The sequence below is a fragment of the Carica papaya genome, chromosome 6, assembly GCF_054855325.1.
Source record: "Carica papaya isolate Zhongbai chromosome 6, ASM5485532v1, whole genome shotgun sequence".
NCBI classification, from domain to species: Eukaryota; Viridiplantae; Streptophyta; class Magnoliopsida; order Brassicales; family Caricaceae; genus Carica; species Carica papaya.
This window is the reverse complement of record NC_142314.1, coordinates 13,283,249-13,308,925: the sequence shown is the minus strand read 5'-3', so window position 1 is coordinate 13,308,925 and position 25,677 is coordinate 13,283,249. Positions and strand designations below refer to the sequence as shown.

The following is a 25,677-nucleotide window of genomic DNA, read 5'->3' as shown; positions in this document are numbered from 1 at the left end:
GTAGCAGTAATAGCAATAATATAAGTAAAAGTAGTAGCAGTAGCAATAGTATTAGTAGTGGTAGTAGCATTAGTAGTAGTAGTAGTAGTAGTACCTATAAATACCCATGTACTTGAAAGCTTTTAGCATCAACCACAAATCAAAACTTGAGTTTCTCAATTCATCTCTTTTACTTTCTTCCTCTCATATTTCAACAAATTATTATATTCAACTAGCCTATCTCTTCATTTTTTTCTAACAAAAATAAATTAAGACTAATTGATCATTTTGCCATTTGTTGGTTGATTTGTACATTCAAATTCTTCTTCAATTGAATTAAAATGATAACAAATTTTTTTTTCATTTAAATTAATTGATTAATTCAAGTAAGGAAATCTAAAAAAAAAATTGGATAGTTAATAATACTATTAAAATAAGATTTATTGTGGTGTTATAATAATGCAGTAGTAATAGCAATAACAGCAGTAGTAGCAGTAGTAGTAGTAGTATTAGCAATAGTAGCACTAGCAGTGGTAGTAACGGTAGTAAAAATAGTAGTAATAGTGGCAGTAGTAACAGTTACAGCAGTAGTAGTAGTAATAGCAGTAACAGTAGTACTAGCAATAGTAGTAATATTAGTAGTAATAATAGCATTAATAGTAGTAGTAGTATCAGTACTAGTACCTATAAATACCCATGCACTTGAAGGCTTTTAAAATTAACCACAAATCAAAACTTGAGTTTCTCAATTAGTCTCTCTTACTTCTCCCTCTCATATTTCAACAAATTATTATATTCAGCTAGTATATCTCTTTATTTTTTTCTAACAAAAACAAATGAATGCTAATTGTTTATTTTGTGATTGTAGGTTGATTTATACATTCAAATACTTCTTCAATTGAATTAATATGATAACGAAACTTTTTTTTCTCATTTAAATTAATTCAAAGAAATATGAAAAAAATAATAATTCTGGATAGTTAATAATACTATTAAAATAAACTAGACTTTTTATATTGTATTAGATATAATTTTATTAAAAGCTTTAAATAATTTTATAATCTAATTTTAACAGAAATTATAGTTCTTACTGTCTAAGATTAATATAGTTTTATTTGAAGATTTTGAAAAAGAAATTAATTAATTAATTTTAGTATGATTATAATTAAAAAATACATAATAAATAAATAAACTAAAAAATAATTATAAGAATCATAATAAATGTGTTCATTTCACAATGTAAGAATTATATTAACGACAAAGCATTATTTTACAGTTCAAATTTTGATCCATTTTCTTTTGTAATTATAATTGTGTATTTTATTAAAAAAATAGTTTCAAGTTTTTAATTTTTTTTAAATGACTCAAATAGTTAAAAGTAAATATAAGAATTCTTTTAAAGCTAAAAATAATAAGAATATGTTGTCACTTAGACAAAAATATTTGCATAATATGTTGTTACTTAGACAAAAAACAGTAAGAAGTATAATTGAGCTGAAATATTTGATTGTGCATATAATCTTATCATTGGATCATTCAAATTTACTTAAGTCAAATTCACATCCAAAATAACGATGAATACATAGAAGCCAGTTGGAAAGTAAGTCATATGATCTTTTGTTTATCTGATATATATATATATATTTTTTTTTTTCTTGATATGTAAGTGTATGAGCACTTGTATGCGGGTTTCTAAGTTGGGTCATTACACTGTGTGAAGAGATGCATGGTTTCAAAATATTCTTTTTATTTTTAAATTTATGTATATTTAAATTCACAAAATTATATATTAGTTAATAATAAAAAGATATAACTTTAAAAAATAATAATAAAAATATATAGAGAAATTAATTATTATGAAATTATTTTGTTTTGGAAAATATTTTGACTTTTATGAGAAAGACAATTATTTTATTTTACTTTGCTTATTTCATAAATATATAAACTTTATAATAGAAACACGTATACATATCAATATATTTGCTTATTTCATAAATATATAAACTTTATAATATAAACACATATACACATCAATATATTTTAAAAATAAAAGTTATAAAACTACCTTTTGGTTTGCTATTTGATTAGGTTACTAGAAAGACATTGGTGGTCTTTCTATTTTGTACCATCCTAAATATTATAATTCTAAATAATATCAAAATATTTATTAAATTGAATAATCTAATATTTTTACGAATTAACTGATTATTAACAAAGATTAATTATGTAACGACCCCGGAAATATTAAAATGAAATGAGTATTTAAATATATCAAATACGGAAGCGAGATCAAAATTTCAGTTAACATCCCTTACACGAAAACCAAAAACGTACTTAAAATATAAAAGATTAAACTAACTAAAAGAGAAACTCGAAAATAAAGCTATGAGTATGACTACAGAGTCTCTAGGCATCCCTTTCGTCGTCCTCCTGCGGAACGGGCTCGGGAACCATGTCTTCCTGATCTGAAATGGTTAAATAAGGAGTGAGCTACACTAGCCCAGTAAGAACATCACGATATCTCACCGTCACGGAGGTAAAGGTGGGTAGAAAACACAAAAAAACCAATGGAGCATAATTCACAATAAACTCATTTATCAGAAATAAAACCTTTTACCATCCACTTACCTCGGTGGAATTTATGAAACAATATAAGAAAAACAATAACATTATCATAATCATGGAATAATATAAGCTGTAAAACATAACACTTATCACGCCTCTTGTAATTCAATCATTATACAACATATCTTTTTCTCATTTACCAGCCTGACTAGATATCCTGGGAGATGGTGGACGGACCGGGTCCGTAGGGAACCCTACCGGGATTGTGGTCTCACATACCGGACGGGGTATGGAGATCTTATGGTTTTGGCGCCCATACCGGACGGGGTATGGAGACGGCCCGTTTCACCCTCATATCGGACGGGGTATTGAGGTTTATGGTTTTGGCGCCCATACCGGACGGGGTATGGGGACGGCCCGTTTCACCCTCATACCGGACGGGGTATTGAGGTTTATGGTTTTGGCGCCCATACCGGACGGGGTATGGGGACGGTCCTGGAAACTGATTATGAATGTTAAAGGTTAACGGGTAGCGGGACCCCTATGGAACCCCACGGATACTAGTAGGCTGGTAAATGAGAAAAAGATATGTTGTATAATGATTGAATTACAAGAGGCGTGATAAGTGTTATGTTTTACAGCTTATATTATTCCATGATTATGATAATGTTATTGTTTTTCTTATATTGTTTCATAAATTCCACCGAGGTAAGTGGATGGTAAAGGGTTTTATTACTGATAAATGAGTTTATTGTGAATTATGCTCCATTGGTTTTTTTGTGTTTTCTACCCACCTTTACCTCCGTGACGGTGAGATATCGCGATGTTCTTACTGGGCTAGTGTAGCTCACTCCTTATTTAACCATTTCAGATCAGGAAGACATGGTTCCCGAGCCCGTTCCGCAGGAGGACGACGAAAGGGATGCCTAGAGACTCTGTAGTCATACTCATAGCTTTATTTTCGAGTTTCTCTTTTAGTTAGTTTAATCTTTTATATTTTAAGTACGTTTTTGGTTTTCGTGTAAGGGATGTTAACTGAAATTTTGATCTCGCTTCCGCATTTGATATATTTAAATACTCATTTCATTTTAATATTTCCGGGGTCGTTACAAATTAATTTTATTATTATTAAAAAATAAAATAATATTCAACAAGTTATTATTAAAAATCAGCAAAAAGAAGCAAAAAAATTAAGCTGTGCAGGAAAATAATAATATGCAGAAAAATTGAAGAATTAAAAAAAAAGAAATGGACCTGGCTTGTAGTTGTAAGAGGAGCACTCAGCTGGTTGTGCCCCAGAATGTACCAAAAAGAAGAAGAAGAAGAAGAAGAATAAAAATAACAAGAATATGAAAAAGAAGAAGTAGTAATAGTAATAGCAGCAGTAGTAGTAGTAATAGTAGCAGTAGTAGTAATAGAAGTAGTAACTGTAATAGCAGTAGCAGTAGCAGCAGCAGCAACAGCAGCAATAGCAGCAGCAACAATAGTAGCAACAACAGCAACAGCAGTAGCAGTAGTAACACTATAGTTTACTGTCAAGAAGAGTTATCGAGACACCACTATCAACGCAGATACAATTACGGTAACAATGATCACATTACCTGATCACACAATAAATACAATGCATAGTAAAAATAATTATATTTGTACTAGATCACACAACATATACAATGCATAATAACATTAATCACATATGTACTAGAACACATAACAAGTATAATTCACAATAATAGCATCATATTTGTACAAAATCACACAGCAGATACAATACACAATAACAACATCACATTTGTATAAGATCACATTGCAGCTACAATGCGCAATAACATTATTCTCATATACAATAATCATACAAGAGAAAAAGTGTACAATAACTTTATCGTCCATGTAATAGGGTTCACTATCACTTAGATAGATGAGATTTTAATCATATACACACCCTCACACACTTGATGTTTAACTAAACAGTTAGATGTATCACACAGTTTCGTACTACTTAAAATTTTCCTTATATTGACCCAAATTTTCACTCAATAGTCTTTATTGAATTTCTCTGAAGTTTACTACTATTATTTGACTTTGTGAATGTATCTTCTTAATCTTATTTTATTTGAATTTTAGTAATTTTTTCTCTAAATCACGAAAAGTCTAGATCTCTGTATTCTCAATTAAGTTTTTCCCATGTATTCTCCTTAAGCATTGTAAACTTCCTTTACTTTGTCTAATAGTTATGTATTTTCTTTGTAATTTTTACAGTGTAATCCAATTTAAATTTATAAAATCACTCTAACTAATTTTTATTAGACATACGGGGTCTATTTTTTTATTTGATTATAAGTATTTATAACATTTTTTCCCTTTTTATTTCCTTCGTGTATTAATACCCTTATAAAGCCCTTTATAGATTTTTATATTCACTCCATTAACAAACTTCATAATTAAATGTAGTGTTCCCCTGCACCACAAGCCCAAACCCACCCGTGCTTTTTTATTTGACCCATTGCAACTTCCTAACCACCCAGCTCATCCTTTAACTGGGCTGGTAGCACAAACTCCCTGTTAAACATACCTTTTTCTTTAATATTATTATTATGTACATTTTTTTCTTTTATTTAATTTCATAAGTTACATACTTTAGTTTTTTCCCACTAGTAATTTTGGAGTGTTTTTTTTAGTTCGACCCATTTTCTATTCTAGGTTTTAGTCCATTTACGTACATAGGTATTTGTACGCATACATATTTTCATGCATACAGTCACGCACACACACTTATATAGCTATATATATATGTATCAATTATATGTATATTTATGAACCAACACACACTCAATATATATATATACACAAAAAATGCACACATATAGAATGTATACATATACTCACGCATGCGTATATGTGTATATATATATATAAAGCACACGCGCGCATACACAGTATACATGTACTGACATGCAAAGATAGATATATATATAGCATATATGTAAATATTTGTTTTCAGCTTCAAACCTTTCCTTACATGTACCCTCACCTCGCTTCTCTTTTTTCATCCATCAACATAAAATAAATTTGAAGCTAGAAAAATAGAATATAAAAGAAAAATAAAAAAAAGTGAATAGTCTCTGTCGTGTTGAATCCTGTATAAAATTTCTTATAAAAAAATCCACTAGTTAGATTTAATTTTTAAGGACTTCTAATAACAAGTTGCACCTTCACCTTAATTTAAACGAAAAAGGGGGTCAAAGCTCATCTCGGCATTTAAGTTTCCCTCTCTTTCAGCTTTAAACCTTTTCTAAATCTACATGTAAACTCATGCATGGTGTGAATGAGGAATTAAATCAAAATAGCAAAGGAAGGATAAGTGAAAAGCTCACCTGTGTCGGCTTCTTTCTTCGGTAACCTAGCACCTTTGTTCTCATGCTTCTACTCGATAGGGGGTAGCGGACCACTCTATCCATACTTGCCCCTAAATTTCATAGTCGTTTAATCTTTACGTGCGTGGCAACGGAAGGACCATAGGATCAAGCCTCACTAACGGTAATTTCATACTTTTTTATCCTAGTGAAATCTGGACCGTTGGATCTCTCTACTCCACAAATCGGGATTGTCGGTTCTCTTGGCCATTCAATCTTCCTGGCTTTTAGTCTGAACCGTTCATTTTTGAATTACCCCTTAATCATTCGTTCGACATCTAAAATCCTAGCAGTCTGATATGCACACCCTCCGGCTTGCGCAACTAACCACACGTGCAGATTAGCTAGCGTGGTTGTCCATGTGGTGGGGCGTTATTGGTCAGTCTCATCTGCTGAGGTGTATTACCTTTCTAGAGTTATGTTATTCCCCCTTCTGCTTAATTTTCTTTCATCTGGGTTTCCTAGCTAATTATAGTTTTGCTCCTTTCTAATATAACTTTTTTTCAATTATATTCTTATGAATACAATTAATAAAATATCAGGGTTTTTCTTAATTGTTTAAATTTACATGGGCTTTCCTTTTATTTCTAAAATGCCCCAAATGCATAAATAAAATTTTATTAAAAATTTATTCATATAAACATCATGATGTTACAAGTGAGTATCGTTTATAAAATTTTTGTGCTGAAAAGATGAGATGAAATAAAATAAATAAGATAATCATATCTAGATACATAAATTCAAAACTATATTGACTTTTATCTTTACATGCTCATCTTCTATAACATTATACACTATTGACTTTTATCCTTTCATAAAATTTATATTTCCCAGTGTCCTTAACTAAATTTTATTATTAGGTGAATTGATCTTCCATAAAAATGCATCATCAGCAACCCAAAAGGCACCATCCACCATAAAAAGTCCAGGGCCTTCAAATAGACTATTAACAATAATAAAGAATGTTTCTTTAATAGCTAAAAGTTTTTCTTGATTTGAATCTAACATAAGTTTTCTAATATCATAGAACCAATAAGTTTTCTTTTCAATCAAAATGTTGCTTTTACCTTGGTAACTCTTTCTCATTATTTATTATCTGTCATGTAAAATTTTTTGAGTTAGTTTTACTTTCAATATTCAAACGTTTGTTGTAGGTGTAGACGGTTTGTTTTCTTGGTTGACGTTAATGCCACCAAATTCCCCTCTTGTGTTGTAACAATAAGGTTATAGTTTCTTTGTAGCTGAACATGCCTAATTTATAATTAATAGTACTATTAAAATAAACTAGATTTTTGTATTGTGTTATATACAATTTTATTTAATATTTTAAATAATTTTGAAATTTAATTTTAATAGAAATTATAGTTTTAATTTTCTAAGTTAATATAACTTTATTTGAAATTTGATAAAAAAATTAATTAACTAGTTTTAGTATGATTATAATTACAAAATGCCTAATTTATAATTAATAGTACTATTAAAATAAACTAGATTTTTGTATTGTGTCATATATAATTTTATTTAATATTTTAAATAATTTTGAAATTTAATTTTAATAGAAATTATATTTTCAATTTTCTAAGTTAATATAACTTTTTTTGAAATTTGATAAAAAAATTAATTAATTAGTTTTAGTATGATTATAATTACAAAATGTATAATAAATAAAAAACTAAAAATAATAATATGAATCATAGTAAATCTGCTCGTTTCATACTATAAGAATTATATTAAGGACAAAACATTAGTTTACTGTTCAAATTTTGATCTTTTTTTTTGTAAATGTAATTGTGTATTTTATTAAAAAAATAGTCCCAGATTTTTAAATTCTTTTAAATGACTAAAATAGTTAAAAGTATATATAAGAGTTTGAAGTAATTTAAGTCTGGATTAGCATGATGTCTCTCCAGTTGTAATCTCACACTCTCTTTCTTCTTGCTGTTGCAACTCTGTCTCTCCCTGTTCGTCCTTCCCTCTCTCTCTCTCCATTCTCCAAAAAACTATTGTCTGTGACTTTTTTTTTCTCTAACTTAATGGAGCAAATATAAAGACAACAAAATGGATGCCCCTTAGTTTAACTAAGTTGAGGTTGTGTTTATAAGTAAAAAAAAAATATGAGCTAAATAAATTCTGGACCTTATTTGATTTTGAACATAATAAAAAGAAAACTATGTTTATAATTATACATTTATATATTATATATCACACCCACAATACATAAGAATGGACTAAACATTTTTAATGTGTTTGAGTTAATTAAAAAATCAGGACCTATTTGATTTTGTACATAATAAAAAGAAAGCTTGGTTTATAATTATACATTTATATATCACACACACAATATATTAGAGTGGGCTAAATATTTTAAGATGCAGTACATCATTTGTTGAGTTATCAACTTTACTTTCACTATATATATACACCAAGTAGTTCCTATATCTATAAAACCTCATCTATAGATAATTATGTACTGCAATTAGTATAGTCTTCCCTAGAAACTGGACATGAGTATATGCCAGTTGAGAACCATATACTACTGCATCTAGAATGATAAGTATGGTAACAAATAGGAAATCTTTGCAAAATTTCTCCAAGTGTAAAGTCGTCACAACATATAACACATTTATCTCTATTACCATGTCTTTTAGTATAAGGATATCTCGGGATGGCATCCAATACTGGGTCTGAAAATTCTAAGTCCATAAATATACATGGTCATATTTATATGTGCATGCACACACACATACACAGAAGCACATATATACTACATAATAAAGACTGCCTGGCATGTGTGTGTGTGTCTATATATGTATACATATATACATGATAATCACTAGAAATAGGAAAAATATGAGTCTGTAGTGGCAAGGTTCTTACCTACCGTGGATAGAGTTGTCATAATAGTGGTTTAATAACTATTTTACTGAAGCTCTTTTATGGTTATATCATTTTTTGGGGCTATTTTCCTAATGTGATTCAGGTCCCTGTTACAGAAAAATTACTACAGTTGGAAAAGACTATTTATGGGGAAAAACATCAGAGCCCTCTTCAAGGAAGAAAAAATAAGTAGCGTCTAAAGAAAAGTTCACCCCTGTCTTTTATGGGCTAGATCGAACGACTGAAACCCTTTTGTGCACATATTGTCTAATTGAACGACCCAAATCCTTTCATGACTAAAAGTCAAATGGACGGTCCAGATTGCATCCTGCCTAAAATGATCTAACAACCAAAATTTAAGGAAATGTAAAAAGACCAAAAAGCCTTTAATGAAATTGTAGGTTCGACGGTCACAGTTGAAAGGGGCAAAACTGAATGGTTAAGGGTTATTTTTGCACATACAAAGACGAAAATGGCCCCAATCAATCCAAGGTCCGATCCTCATTGAAACCGATTGTACGACTTATGTTTAAGATATATAAATAAATCATGAACCCAAGTCCTCTCATTTGAGAGGAATCAAGCGAAAGAGATGAGAGAGAGCGACATTTTATGAATATATATAAAATTAGTTTTATGAATTTTCTAGAACTTTTGGTATCATTAATGGTCAAGAAATACCCTATTATGTCTCAAACATAAGGTAATTATTGATACCATTGCCGAGTTATATTATATTTACTTTCTTTCTTGAAAATGTTCTTTTATCACTTTTTCAATTGCTAAGATAAAAGTAAAAAAATTACATTTTCAATTGCTTGTATAAAAACTACTACTATATTTTCATTAGCTTAGATAGAACAATTTCCCTTAAGTAAGGCTCTCATCAAACTCGGAATAACACTTTTTTAATATTTTAAATACAATCTCTAAACTTATTCCAACTAGGCTCATAAGTTCCTTTCTTATAAGTGCTTCACAGATATATGGTTTACAAGGAAATAATTTAACCACAAATTTTGGTTGAACCTACAAATTAAAACTTCATAAGTAGCTTTTCACGATTCTCTCTTTAGTTTGTTCCTCTCTTGATGGTTCATTAGTACTTTTGGATGAAGAGACCATTGATAATTTTAAACTTATTATTTAAGAGGGTATCACTTTAGGGTATCTTCTCATTCTATATGTCATTTTGTAGCTCTTATTCAAAAAATTTTGATTTGTAAAAAAGAGATCGTCATGATAAAAATTATGGAAAGGACTTACCCCAAGAGACCCAATAAACCATTGTAAACTATCAATAATAAATATCTCATCATTCTCTAAAATATAGCTTCATTACAAAGTTAAACATGGTTTACATCAAAATTTCTTAGTATAGAAACAACAGTAACCTTTTTTACTAAATTTTCACTAAAAGCTCCAATGTGTAGCAACACTATCTCATTTTTGCTTTTATACGTTTGATCTGTTGAATATATTATTACTATATATATGTATAAATAAACCATTAGCACTTAATTTTTGGTTTTTTCTTCACTTGGTTTTTTATAATTAGAGCATGCATGGTGTGTTTCTCTAAGGTTTTTATCTATAATACTCACAATACTCTAAAAAAATCATACCTTTCATACTCTTTCTTCTTCCTTCGTCTCTATGCTGCTCACTATTTTTCTTTCATCCATAGTGTCTCTTCCTCCATTCCCTCATCTCCTATTTATAGGACTGAGGAGCCACGAGAGAAAAGTTCCCACCTTTCCACCATGTAACTTCATCAAAAGGTTGTCACATTACGTTATGTCACTTTATCTAAAAGTTATCACTATTCATAATGTCATTTCATCTAAAAAGTTGTCATCTTTCGTCATGTTATTTCATTCTTATTCTAGATTCTTCCATAATCTTCCATTTGCTTCCTCGTCCTTATCCATCCTTTTTTCCGTTTAACTCCAAAATAGAGCTGAAATAGAGTTCATTAGACTCTTTAGGCCCACCTAAGCCCATAAGGCCTAAATAGCAAGCTGTTATAAACTTCTCTATATGTCTATCAGTTTTCCTTAATTTTATCCCAAATTTTCTTCTACAAAAATATTTTTTTTAACATCTCTCTTCTTTCATGTTTTAGCTTACCTTCTACCAAATTTAGGCTTCAAATTCTATGTATTTTTGTCTCGGGAGACGTTTCAATCATAAATGTCATTCTCTCCCATTATTCAGGAATTAAGGTTTTCATACATAACCTAGCTTCCCGTTCTCTTTTGACTTTCACTTCAAACAATTTTCTCATAGTCTAGGAATGCTTTGCATCTTCTTAAGATGTTTTAGCCATGAGAAATATTTTTTTGCCGAATGATTTTCCCTTTGAGGGAATATTCTCACTATTAAGGGATTTCCCTTAACCTAATTTTACTATTTCCTTCCTATTTATAATTAAACCCAGTTCTTATCCGTACTACATCTTTCTAGATACATATAAACACTTAATCAACCATACCAAATGCGAGAAACTAAAATTCAAAAAATCTAAGCTATTACATTCTCCCCTCCTTGAAAAGGAATTTGGTCCTCTAAATTGAACTTATCAGGTAGTACAAACAAATGAAGGTTCTTAGGTTTCATTTCTTCTTCTTGTTTCCAGATGAATTACTCAGTGGCTTGGAGTTGCCAAAGTACCTTTACGAATAGAATTCCTTAAAAATGTAATTGAAAATATTCTCTAAAATAGAATAATATCTAAAGAAGCAATGAAATAATTACAGAATTTAAAGCAAAAAATTGAAGAAGAGACAGAAAATTAATATAGGTAACATATTTTTTTGAGAAAATTAATCTAAATTTTACAAACATTAAAAGATTTAACATTATATATTATTAATAACTTCTTATTAATTTTTATTATTTAAATTTTTTTTTGTAACTGAAAAAAAAATTCTCAATAAAATGTTACAATAAAAATTTAAGTTTGGATCTTATTGAAGTAGTTAAAGGCCCCTCCAAGCTATTATTTGAATAATTATTTAATTATATTTATAAAATTATATATAATTAGAATTAGCAGTTAATTACTGAAATATTTAAATTTAAATTTATTTTAAAAAAATTAATTACTGAAATATTTAAATTTAAATTTATTTTAAAAATATTATGTAAAGTGTTAAATAATATTGCAAGGAAACAAAAGCACCGGAAAAAATTAATAATGCAATTGAAAAGGAAAATACCCAATATTACAATTATAAATATTGTTCAATGAGTTGCTAATTATAATTTTGAAGGATCATTTGCTAACTTGTCTTTTGTCTCTTTTTTCTTCATTGCTTTATCAATTAATCATGTATATTATCATGTATTTATAAATAAAATTTATTTTTTTATGTTTCTTGAAGATACTGTATTTGGAATTTTTTTGGGTTAATTATATTATTTCAATTTTATTATGTGGTTGATAATTAAGGTTATATTGGTCTTTTTCACAATGTAAAAATTATATTAAGGACAAAATAATATTTTTACTATTCAAATTTTGATCTATTTTTTGTTGTACTTGTAATTTTGTATTTTATTAAAATTTTTTAATTTTTTTAAATGATTAAAACTGCTAAAAATAGATAGATATAAAGATTTAAAGTAATTTAAATAAAAAATAAAAAATATTTAAATATCAATAAATGTAAAGAAAGGTTTCAAATAAATTTGAATATGCAAAAGAAATTCATTTATTTTTGAAGATAATATATTTAAAATAAAAAGAAGATATATGACATACATTGGGAGATTTAGAATTATATAGAAGATTTCTATTAATTTTGTAACTACAGGAACATTTTAATATTTAAGTAAATTAATTGTTTAATTAAAATTCGTATTACAATTAAAAATTTATATAAATAATTAAATTTAAAATTTATAAAAATAATATAATTTATTTATTAAAATATTTATTGTGTGATTCATAAATAATATTATATCACTATATAAAAAAATTTATATAGATAGTGCACAAAATATGACCCACCTGTATTGAGCTTTTCTGTTAGGGGCCAAATTGAAGCAAATGTTTGGGTCAAGCTTAAATTAGCTTTTCAGAAACACATAAAAAAAAGAGAGAAAAAAAAAAACCCAACAAAGTTCAACGGTTTACAAAAAATATTCCATCTCAAATCCAAGTATGTGTGTATCATCCCAATAAAAAAAAAGGAGGAAGAAACTTAAAAATTTTATAAGGAAATAAGAGATCAACGATCCAGATCTCATTATGTAATGGAAGGCTGCAATTTAATTTTAGCTACTATATAAAAGGCATTGTTTCTACACAAAAAAAGGAAGAAACCCTACCACCCAGTTTGGATCGTGGTGAATCATAGAATTTTAATGTATGCTACTCCATAGGTGTGAAAAAATCATCTTTATTTCAACTTCCACTGGTAGCAAACGGTATCTGACTGACAAATTTGGAATAAATTTTAAAACTAACGAATCAGTAGTATGTGACCGGTATGTTACTTTTTTTTCCCTTATACCCACATATAATATACTTAATTCTATTTTTATCCTCATAAATTATTATTTATTTTATTAAATAAAAAAATTTAATTTAATTATGTGTAATAATTATTTATTTAAATACAAATGTAATTATATTGGTAAACGATTTATTTTTTTCATTAGATACTTATATACCATTTACTATTACATATAATAAGTATGGGTAAAATAGTAATTTGACTGAAAATACAACCATACTATCCTATCATCCAAACAAAAATATGCTACTAAACGACCCCAAAAATTCAAAAGAAAATATATAATAATTAAGTGCGAAAGCAAAATAAAAGGTTAAGCTTTACATCCCTTACACAATAACTTAAAAATACTAAATAAACATCACAGAATGAATCCTCTGAAAGAAACACGAGAAATGAGAAAAGTAAAAAAAAATATAAAGTATCTAGCATCTACTCGTAATCTTCTTGCGGATTGGGCTCGGGAACCAAGTCCTCTTGATCTAAAATGGTTAAATAAGGGGTGAGCTACACTAGCCCAGTAAGGATATCACATTATAACACCAGCACAGAAGCAAAGGTTGGTAGAAAATCAAAATAACTAATGGAGCACTAAATTTAGCATATTCGTTTATCAATCGTAAAATCATTTACAGTTCACTTACCATTGTGGAATTTATGGAAACAACCTATAAAGACAATAACATCATACAGATCATAACTTCATGCACAATCCATAACATAGAACATATCATAAATTCATATTCATTAACAATAACTAAATCATAACTGTTTGTCATTTCACCAGCTCACTAGTATCCATGGAGATCCATAGGGGGTGTCCCCGCTACACGTGAACCCTTTTCCTTAACAGTCTTAATTACATAGTCGACCCCCTACCCCATTCGGTATGAGTGCCAAGACATTAAACTTCAATACCCCGTCCGGTATAAGGGTGAAGTGGGCCGTCCCCATACCCTGTCCGGTATGAGCGCCAAATTACCAAGTCTCCATACCCTGTCCGGTATGAGACAACGTTCATGGTAGGGTTTCCTATGAATCCAGTCCGTCCACCATCTTGCAGGATATCTAGTGAGGCTGTCATCTTATCTATTTATTAGCTCATACCCCTTTCAAATTTTTCCTTAGTCGCCGTTACCAAATCAAACATAAATACATAAACAAGTAAACATACATCCAACAATGCAATCATATCTTAGATCCCAAAATCAAACAGTGGTCAAGTAAGGCAGTAATACATACATTTAAACCATATAATATATAAACTGGATACCATCATGCTTTTAGACTATACAATAAATCAACAGAAATCAACATAAAACAGTATCTGATTTGGGCTCCATTAACAATCCGTAATTAATTAAACACATCTATTTAATTTTTACAAAAGACCATATTATTATTTATTTAAACTTCAATTCTATGATAGGGAATAGGGTGAGGGGTCCTTACTTGATTTGATGCCGAAAAGCTAAATAGTTTACTATGCCTACGGGCGATCCCTAGGTTCTCTAAATTTTTCTTCGGGAACTAAAACGCGCTTACAGTACCTACAAATGTCCCAAATAAACCAAAATCAGTCCCAGGGAACGAAAACGGGAATCGGGGAGAGCCTCATCGGAGGTGGTTTGTGAAATTTTCTGTGGCGGCGCAACCGGGCTTCGGCGGTGTTTTCCGGCCAATTGACCGATTCTTTCACTTTGATTTGGCCATGGGTGGGTTTAAAATTGAATTTCATACGAGAGGAGAAATTTTTACCTCTTTTAGCGGTCAGAAAAAGTTCTGGTGCGGCGGTGGGTGGCGGCGGTCGGCTCCCTGGTGGCTAGACTATCTTCTCCGACGAGCGGTTCTGGTGGCTAGGGTTAGCGTTTGGGTGGGGATGGGGTTATTTATACCCATCCACTTTTGATATGGGTCGTCCATCACTTTTAATCTGGACCGTCCTATCGCGATTAAATAGGGAGTGAATCTGGGCCGTTCATCGCAATTCAATCTGGGTCGTCCATGCGCGATTCAATCTTGGCCATTCGTGCACGATTAAATATGGGTCGTCCGTGCACGCAGGAACGGACATCAGCCATTTGATTGTGCACACGTGGATCGCCCACGTGGCTCCCCCCCGCGTGGCCTCCCGCGTCAGCACCTCTGCCACCAGGCGCATCCTGGTTGGTCAGGGCTGCTGACTGAGCATCTGACATGGTGCAATTTTTTTAAATTGCATTTTAATCCCTAGTTTCTGATTTTTCTTTCAAAAATTTCTCCAGAACCCAAATTTTCACCCATTTTTTCCAAAATTATTTTCAATTTAATCCTTAACTAATTTTTTTCACCCTTTTTATTATTATTATTATTATTATTATTTTCATTAAATTAAATTAAATTCAATTCAATTAATAAATAATTATATATATAAAAAAAATAAAAAATTAAATGTTGGGTGTTACATACATTAATATACAATCATCCTAACATAAATTTTTTTTATCATTCTCATCCTCTGTCAGTGGCATCCAATCACTGACATTAATTAACCATCACTAAAATTTATCCAAACAGGATGTAAGAGAAAGAGTGAGGTTGTCGACGGATGGCGAGGAAGGCAAAGAGAAAGAAGAACGAACGAGGGAAATAACTACCAGATCAACATTGTTGTTGGGAGCAAGAGGTAAGATTCAGCACTTTTCAATTCAAATTTGAGTTTAAAGTGCATGTTAGTTTATTAAATTGCATGAGGAAAATTTAGAATGGAAATATGGAAAACAGAGTAAGGTATAGCGTCATATGAATTTACAAATGGGCGTACATACATGTGTGTTTCCTTATTTTTGAAATAAATGTTAAATATGGGCATTTAGTGTTTGAAAAAGAGGACTCACATGTGTTGGTGGTTCAAGTATTTCATGCATAAATCTGGTTAGATATGGCTAAGATAATGAGGTTAATTTCATCAAGTAATGGTTCAGGAAAGGAAAAAAAGAAGAAAAAATAAGAGGAAAAGAAAATTCTGGAAGTACACAAGAGTCGTTGAGGAAAAGATAGGTAGTGACCAAGAGTTGGAGAAGGGATTCCAGGTAGGCACATTCAACCTCACTCACCACACACACACACCCTACACGGCCTCCTCCGTACACCGCCACCTCCATGAGCATACACCAATCCACACCACACCTCCAAATTTTTCATCCGCATTTCAAATCCTAAATCTACACATGAAATTGAATTTTTACCATACCTCCCATTTCCATCTTCCTTCCTCCTGTCGATCGCACTATCACCATCCGCAGTCTCCTTTTCTCTCCCGTCTCGCTCCTCTCTGCTCTGCTTCCCTTCTCTCTCTTTCTAGAACCTTCATTCCTCTCTTCTTTCTCCTTCCTGCTCTTTTCTTTCTCTATTTTTTTTCTCTTTTCTTTTTTTTTCTTTCCTTTTTCTTTCTTCCTTATCCCCTATTTATATCCCACCAGTTTCCTCAAAATGACATCGTTTTTCCCCTCTTCAAAATGACGTTGTTTTTTCCTTTTCAAAACGGCGTCGTTTCCCCCCTCTTTCTTTCTTTCTTTTCTTTCTTTTTTTTCCAGTTATTACATATACTCCCCCTTAAAAAAAATTTTGGTCCCTCAAATTTTGTTATCTTACCTCCGAACAATCTTGGATAATTTTGTCTCATCTCGTCCTCCTGTTCCCATGTTGCCTCCTCCTCCGTCGCATGATGCCTCCATTGTATCTTCACCATAAGTATCACCCTGCTTCTCAACTTCCTTTCTTGTCGTTTGAGAACCCGGATTGGCTCCTCTTCATAAGACCAGTCACTCTCCAATGGTAACGATTCCCACCTTAAAATATGATTCGGATTCGGGTGATATTTTCGTAGTAGGGATATGTGAAACACTTTGTGAACCCCACTATACTGAGGAAGGAGCGCTACCCTGTACGCAACCACCCCCACCTTCTCCAAAATCTCAAATGGCCCTATGAAACAGGGACTTAACTTCCCTTTCTTCCCAAACCTCAATAAAACCTTCACGGGAGATACCTTTAGGAATACATGATCCCCTACTTCAAAGCTCAAATCTCTCCTGCGATTGTCTGTGTAACCCTTCTGTCTACTCTGAGCCGCTTGTAAATTCTATCGTATCACCAGCACCTTAGCTGTAGTTTCCTCTACCATTTTTGGTCCCAACAACTGTCTTTCTCCCACTTCACTCCAACACACCGGTGACCTACAGGGTCGACCATACAGAGCTTCATAAGGAGTCATTCCGATGCTGGCATGATAACTATTATTGTATGTAAATTCTATTAAGGGTAACATGTCCTCCCAATCTCCCCCCACATTAATAACACAGGCTCTCAACATATCTTCCAATACTTGTATCGTTCTCTCCATCTCCCCATCCGTTTGTGGGTGAAAAGCTGTGCTAAAACTCAATTTAGTACCCAAAGCCTATTGCAACCCTCTCCAAAATTTGGAGGTGAATCGAAAATCCCGATCGGAAACAATCGATATAGGAATGTCGTGTAACCTTACCACCTCTATAACATACAGTTTGGCCAACTGCTCCACTGAATCAGTCACTTTCATTGCTAAAAAATGAGAAGATTTAGTTAGACGATCAACCACTACCCAAATACTATCATGTCTCTTACGATTACTTGGCAACTCGGTCATAAAATCCATAGATACATGTTCCCACTTCCACTCGGGTATGGGTAATGGCTGTAACAAACCCCTAGGCCTCTTATGCTCTGCCTTCACTTGCTAGCATATCAAGCACCTTGACACATACTCGACCACATCTCTCTTCATGCCCCTTCACCAGAAACTTTTCTGTAGGTTTTATACATCTTAGTACTTCCCGGGTGTATGGAAAACTTGGTGTCATATGCCTCACTGAGTATCTCTTCTCGTATCGCACGATCTTTGGGAATGCACATTCTGGTTTAAAATCTGAGTATTCCATCATCCTTCACTCCAAAATCTCTTACTATCCCCTGTTCTACCCCCTTTCGGATCCTCTGTATCTCGGTGTCCACCAATTGTCCCTCTCTTATTTTCTGAACCAAGGTTGGTTGTGCCCTCAAACTAGCCACATACCTTCCATTGTCCCCATCTTGAATACATAGGTGTTGCATGGCTTCCCGCAAACACCACTCATACACCATCAAATGGGCTAGCACCCCGGTACTCTTACAAGTAAGAGCATTCGCCACCACATTTCCCCATCCGGGGTGATACTTGACCCTACAATCGAAATCTTTCAACAAATCCATCCATCTCCTCTGTAGCATATTCAATTCCCACTGCATGAACATAAATTTTTATGATCTATATAAATTTCAAATGTTTTCCCATATAAGTAATGTCGCCACAGTTTTAAAGCATAGACTACTGCAGCCAACTCTAAATCATGTGTTGGATAATTCTTTTTGTGTGTCCTTAACTGTCGGGACCCATATGCCATAACCTTCCCCCTTTACATTAATACACAACCCAACCCCACATGAGATGCATTGCTATACGCTGTAAAATCACCTTCTTCCGACGGAATGGCCAATATTGGGGTAGTAGTCAATCTGTGTCTCAACTCTTGAAAACTGCTCTCACACTTCTCATCCCATTCAAACTTCACATTCTTTTTTGTTAACTTGGTAAGAGGTGGCGAAATACTCGATAACCCTCACACAAACCGATAGTAATTTCCCGCCAACCCCAAAAAACTTCTGATCTCTGTCACAGTCTTTGGCCTTTCCCACTTCACCACTGCTTCTATTTTCACTGGGTCCACTGATAACTCATCTCTTAACACGATATGGCCCAAGAATGCTATATGATCCAACCAGAACTCACATTTACTAAACTTTGCATACAGTTTAGCTTTCTGGAGCATCCCTAGCATAGTTGTTAGATGTTTCGCCTGTTCTCCCGAATCCTTCGAATAAATCAATATGTCATCTATAAAGACAATGACATAGCAATCCAGTAGGGGTCTAAACACCCGATTCATAAGATCCATAAACACCGCAGGAGCATTTGTTAGTCCAAAAGGCATCACCAGAAATTCATAATGTCCATACCTAGTGCGGAATGCCGTCTTAGCAATGTCTTCGGCTCTTACCCATAGCTGATGATACCCCAAACACAGATCTATTTTTGAAAATACTTGTGCCCCTTGTAACTAATCAAATAAATCTTCGATCCTGGGTAACATATACTTATTCTTTATTGTCACTTGGTTTAGTTCTCTATAATCAATGCACATTCTCATAGTCCCATCCTTTTTCTTAACAAACAATACCGAGGCTCCCCACGGTGACACGCTAGGCCGAATAAATTTCTTATCCAGTAACTCTTGTAACTGTTTACTTAACTCTATTAGTTCTGACCTCGCCATCCTATAGGGAACCTTGAAGATGGGCTGGGTGCCGGGCTGAAGTTCTATCATGAATTCGACCTCTCTATTGGGTGGCAGTCCAGGAAGGTCGTCCGAAAATATGTCTGGGAAATCCCTTACCACTAGTATCTCCTGGAGTGTAAGTCTCTTTCCCTCGTTCCCTATCAAGGACATAGATAAACTGTAATTCGTGCATATATTTATGCTAATACATTATTTCAACGTAAAATTCATTTATTCATTGATTTTCTCCATACAGAAAAAGGTTCTTCATTAGGCAATTTAAACACTACCCTCTTGCAGAAACAGTCTACATGGGCGTGTTGGGCAGCAAGCCAATCCATTCCTAGTATTACATCAAAATCTTTTATGTCTAGTAAAATTAAATCTATCTTTAACTTTCTCCCCTCTATCTCTACCCTATAGGCGTCAAACATTGCATCAGTACATAAAGCGCCATTAGTTGGCGTAGATATTACTAATACCCGATCTAACACCCGAGGTTCTATCCCTATTCTAGATGTAAACCTAGGCGATACAAATGAATGTGTGGCACCAGGGTAAATTAGTACTTTAGCAGGAATATTTGAAATGTAAAGTATACCTTGTATTACTCCTAAAGTAGCGGTCGCCTCCGGAACGGTCATGACAAATACCCACCCTTGAACCAACGGTCGACCAGACTCTCTCGGCAGTGGACAATCCCGTATGAAGTGTTGTGTGCTCCCACACCGATAGCCGCCTCGACCGCCACTCATACATGGCTGATCTCCATGGTTTTTACCACACCGTGGGCACATCGAGTTGCTCAGGGCCATCTGATGTCCCGGGGCTGCCTCTTGAACCATTCTCTACCTCTTCTCTGTTTGACCGGATGATGGTGGTGGTCGTCTATAACTGGAAGGTCCTTTATTATTATCAGCATGTTCCTTATACAATGCCTCTATTAACTGTGCCTTTTCCAATACCATCTGATATGTAGGTAATGCAAACATAGCCACCTGATGATACAATTCCAATCGCAACCCCTTCTCGAATCTTTTGGCCTTATTGGTTTCATTCATCATGACCTCGAGCCCAAACCGGCCCAAATCTATATATTTCTCGGCATATTCCACCACAGACAATCTCCCTTGTCTAAGTTCGGTAAACTCTCTTTCCTTTCGCTGTCTCAGAAAATCTGGAAAGTACTCTGCATTGAAAGCTTCTAGGAACACCTCCCAAGTGATTGGGGAGACCAGAGCTCCTCCTTTCAATTTCCATCAACACTCGGTGGACCCTCTTAACATGAATGTAGCCAGCTGTACCCTCTGTTCCGTGGTCACAGTCATCACTTCCAATAATTTTTCTATTTTTTTTATCCAATCCTCCGCCACCAATGGGTTAGAACCCCCATTAAAGGCAGGAGGGTTCAGCCTTCGGTATTTCTCAATTATGCTTGTATCCACTACCCCTATGTGAACCCCTTGTTGTGGCACCGATGCTACCTCCGACTTCATTTCTCTATCCCTGATCATGGTAGCTAGGCTCTCAACCACTCTGCACAGCCGATTAAAGTCCTTTTGTTGCACGCCGGACTACTCTACATGGGTTGCCGATGGGCTGGTAGCGTGTCTTGGCTGCGCGGGAGGGGGTACAGCGTGGCACGGGGACGACCCTTGAAATGCAGCAAGTGCTACATTGTGAAACCCCGGTGCTCGTCGTGGGGCCCCTGGAGTAGACTCACGACGGGGTCTGCCCCTTCCCTTCTTCGTCACCTCCCTCGACTCACCTGTAAGATAGTGGCACCCATTAGTAGTATTCTTAATTTGCTCTAATACCAACTATAATGGCCCGTTTTTTTCTTTTTTCCTTTTTCCTCTTCTCACGTCTAGGGCGTAATTAAAAACAACCAATTCCATAATCAAATCAGTCATGCACATAGAAACGCTATCACGATCTAATATTCAATGGTCAAGATAAACCTACAATCATGCATGAGACATCGCATACAATACAACCATACTCGCTATCTACACTACCATCACTTTTACACACACTGTCAAAAGAAAAGAAAATCTTTATCCTGTTGCTCTATACACTAGGTTTGGACGTCAGCAACTTCGATCCAGACTCCGTTCCTTCATCATCTGTAAAGAGTAAAGAGTGAGTCCATATAACTCAGTACAGTAAAAATCAAATTACATGTGAGATGCAACAATATAAAACCCCATACTTCTACTAATATTTCATTACTTAACCCAAGCCCCCCCTTACTATCACTATGAGGCTACTCAGGGCTAAAGCTCACCCCTGTATCCCAACGATCATACCTATCTAGGGTTACCGTCCCCCAACGCCACCCTAGGCGTGCCAGCATCGTCACCCACCACCAAAAATTGTCCACCACCGTTCGCCTCTCGACCCCTACTAGGCCACGCACGCACACCATTATCATTCACTCTCGTCACCAACATCGGTGACCATCATCCACCTACCGACCCCTATCGGGCCACACAGACACACATTGATCATTCTCTCCCATCACCAACATCGACAACCATTAACCACCTCTCGACCACTAATGGGCCATACACGCACACAGTTATCATTTTCTCCCGTCACCAACATCGGCGACCATTAGCCACATCTCGATCACTAATGGGCCACACACGCACACAGTTATCATTCTCTAATGTCACCAACATCGGTGACCCTTAGCCAGCTCTCGACCACTAATGGGCCATACACGCACACAGTTACCATTCTTTCCCATCACCAATATTGGCGACCTAGCCCCCTGTCCATCGGAATCTCCCGACTAATACCATCATCGGTGGCCAACCTACTCTCTCTACTCGTAACCACCAAGGTCGGTGTTTCCCTCTATAGTGTATCCAGTAATACTTAACCTGCGCACAACCGCAAATTCCTGTTGCCAACCATCAAGGCACGGCCACCTACGTGTAATTTTCCACCATGCACGCTCCACAAGTCTCCCTTTCCTACTCTCAAATGTCCCAGCATAACTCTACTCCCAACCCCGTTTTCCTTTCCTATGCTTGCATTAATCCCAACCTCCCACTGTTCCTCGTTTCCCCCTCTATCTGTGGCATACTCTAAGTGTTCCCACTCACACCGCCTTCCCCCTCCGTCACAAACTCCACTCATGCTGCCTACTCCTCCTCTCTTTCCCCCTTGCTGCTCACCCGGTCCTACTCTCTCCCAAGGCTCCAGCAATCACACTCCACTCCCTCATAGACCTCACTCACGCCGCGAATCCTTTTCTCTCCCGACCTTCACTCACTCTGCCTCCCTACCTCTCTCTCGAACTTCACTCTCACCACTATCAAATCTTTCTCTCTTTTCCCGCGATGCTCACGCAGGCCAGCTCCCTCTCATGCCTCACTCACACCACTACTCTTTCTCTCTCCTCCCGCAATGCTCACGCAGGCCAGCTCCCTCTCACACATCTCACTAACACCACAAATCCTTCTCTCTCCCGGCCTCCACTCACTCTGCACCCCTACCTCTCTCTCGGACCTCACTCACACCACCATCCTCCTTCTCTCTCATCCTGCGGTACTCACGTGGCTAACTTCCTTCCACCTACCTCACTCAACGCACACACACACCCTACACGGCCTCCTCCATACACCGCCACCTCCATGAGCATACACCAATCCACACCACACCTCCAAATTTCTCATCCACATTTTAAATCCTAAATCTACACAGGAAATTGAATTTTTACCGTACCTCCCATTTCCATCATCCTTCCTCCTGCCGATCACGCTATCACCGTCTGCGGTCTCCTTTTCTCTCCCGTCTCGCTTCTCTCTCTTTCTGGAACCTTCCTTCCTTTCTTCTTTCTCCTTCTCGCTCTTTTCTTTCTTTATTTTTTTTTTCTCTTTTATTTTTTTTCTTTTCTTTCCTTTTTCTTTCCTTCCCCGTCCCCTATTTATATCCCACCAGTTTCCTCAAAACGACGTCGTTTTTCCCCTTTCAAAACGACGTCGTTTTTCCCCTCTTCAAAAAAACATCTTTTTCCCCTCTTCAAAACAGCGTCGTTTCCCCCCCTCTTTCTTTCTTTCTTTTTTTTAGATCTCTTTACTTGAAATTAATTAATTAATTTAAATGAGAAAAAAGTTTCATTACCATATTAATTCAATTGAAGAAGAATTTGAATTACAAATTAACCTACAAATGGCAAAATGATCAATTAGAATTTATTTATTTTTATTAAAAAAATGAATAAATTGGCGAGCTGAATATAATAATTTGTTAATATGAGAGGAAGAAGTAAGAGAGACGAATTGAAAGACGAATTGAAAGACTCAAGTTTTGATTTGTGGTTGATACTAAAAGCCTTCAAGTACATGGGTATCTATAGGTACTACTACTACTACTACTACTACTACTACTATTATTAATACTACTACTACTACTACTAATGGTACTACTACTAGTAATACTTCTGCTACTTCTACTGCTACTGTTGTTTCTATTGTTGCTACTACTGCTACTACTGTTAAAGTCATTACTACTACTGCTGCTAATACTGTTAGTACTACTATTACCACTACTACTACTACTACTACTAATACTGCTACAGCTATTGCTACTAATTCTACTGTTATTACTACTGCATTATATGTAATAACACAAAAAATCAAGTTTATTTTAATAGCATTATTAAATATCCAACATTTTTTTTTTAGATTTTCTTACTTGAATTAATTAATTTAAGTAAGGAAAAAAAAGGTTCGTTGTCACATTAATTCAATTGAAGAAGATTTTGAATGTATTAATCAACCTACAAATAGAAAAATGATCAATTAGGATTCATTTATTTTTGTTAGAAAAAATGAAGAGATAGGCTAGTTGAATATAATAATTTGATTAAATATGAGAGTAAGAAATAAGAGAGACTAATTGAAAAACTCAAGTTTTGATTTGTCACTGATGCTAAAAACTTTGAAGTACATGGGTATTTAGAGGTAGTACTACTATTACTAGTATTATTCCTAATACTACTACTACTGCTACTACTGCTACAACAGGTACTACTGCTATAGCTGCCACTGCTGCTATTGCTACTACTATTACTATTTCTACTACTGATACTACTATTACTTCTATTGCAGCTACTATTGCTACTATTTCTACAACATATACTATTGCTATAGCTACCACTGCTGCTATTGCTATTACTGTTACTATTTCTGCTACTGCTGCTACTGTTACTTCTATTGTAACTACTACTGTTACTACTACTACATTAGGTTCTACTGCTACAGCCACCACTTCTGCTATTTCTGCTACTACTACTGCTACTACTATTGTTGCTACTGCTGCTGCTAATATTATTATTACTACTGCTGCTACTCCTACTACTATTACTGTCATTACCACTGCATTATATGTAATAACATAAAAAAATTAGTTTATTTTAATAGTATTATTAACTATCCGGCATTTTTTTCCAGATTTTCTTACTTTAATTAATTAATTAATTTAAATAAGGAAAAAAAAGTTTTGTTGTCACATTAATTCAATTGAAGAAGATTTTAAATGTATAAATTAACCTATAAATAGAAACTTGATCAATTAATCTTCATTGGTTTTTGTTAGAAAAAATGAATTAATATGCTAGGTATAATTAATTAATTTAAATGAAGAAAAAAAAGTTTTATTGTCATATTAATTCAATTGAAGAAGAATTTGAATGTAAAAATCAACCTACAAATAGTAAAATTATCAATTAGGTTTGATTTATTTTTATTAGAAAAAATAAAGAGATAAGTTAGCTAAATAAAATAATTTGTTGAAATATGAGAGCAAGAAGTAAGACAGACTAATTGAGAAACTTAAGTTTTGATTTGTGGTTGATACTAAAAGTCTTCAAGTACATGGGTATTTATAGGTACTACTACTACTACAAATGCTATTTCT

General features: G+C 34.0%; 1 protein-coding gene across 1 annotated transcript in view; it reads right to left on the bottom strand.

Moving 5' to 3' along the window:
• LOC148253316 (uncharacterized) overlaps positions 1–19,401 on the bottom strand; it is a 42,653-nt gene extending 23,252 nt beyond the window's left edge. Inside the window, exons 1-5 of the mRNA XM_088223325.1 lie at positions 19,040–19,401; positions 18,838–18,946; positions 18,447–18,652; positions 17,496–17,571; positions 16,988–17,384 (exon numbers count right to left, since the gene is read on the bottom strand). Coding sequence (XP_088079451.1) covers positions 16,988–17,384; positions 17,496–17,571; positions 18,447–18,652; positions 18,838–18,946; positions 19,040–19,401 — 1,150 coding nt within the window. The remainder of the gene's footprint in view (positions 1–16,987; positions 17,385–17,495; positions 17,572–18,446; positions 18,653–18,837; positions 18,947–19,039) is intronic.
• Positions 19,402–25,677: the final 6,276 nt, after the last annotated feature.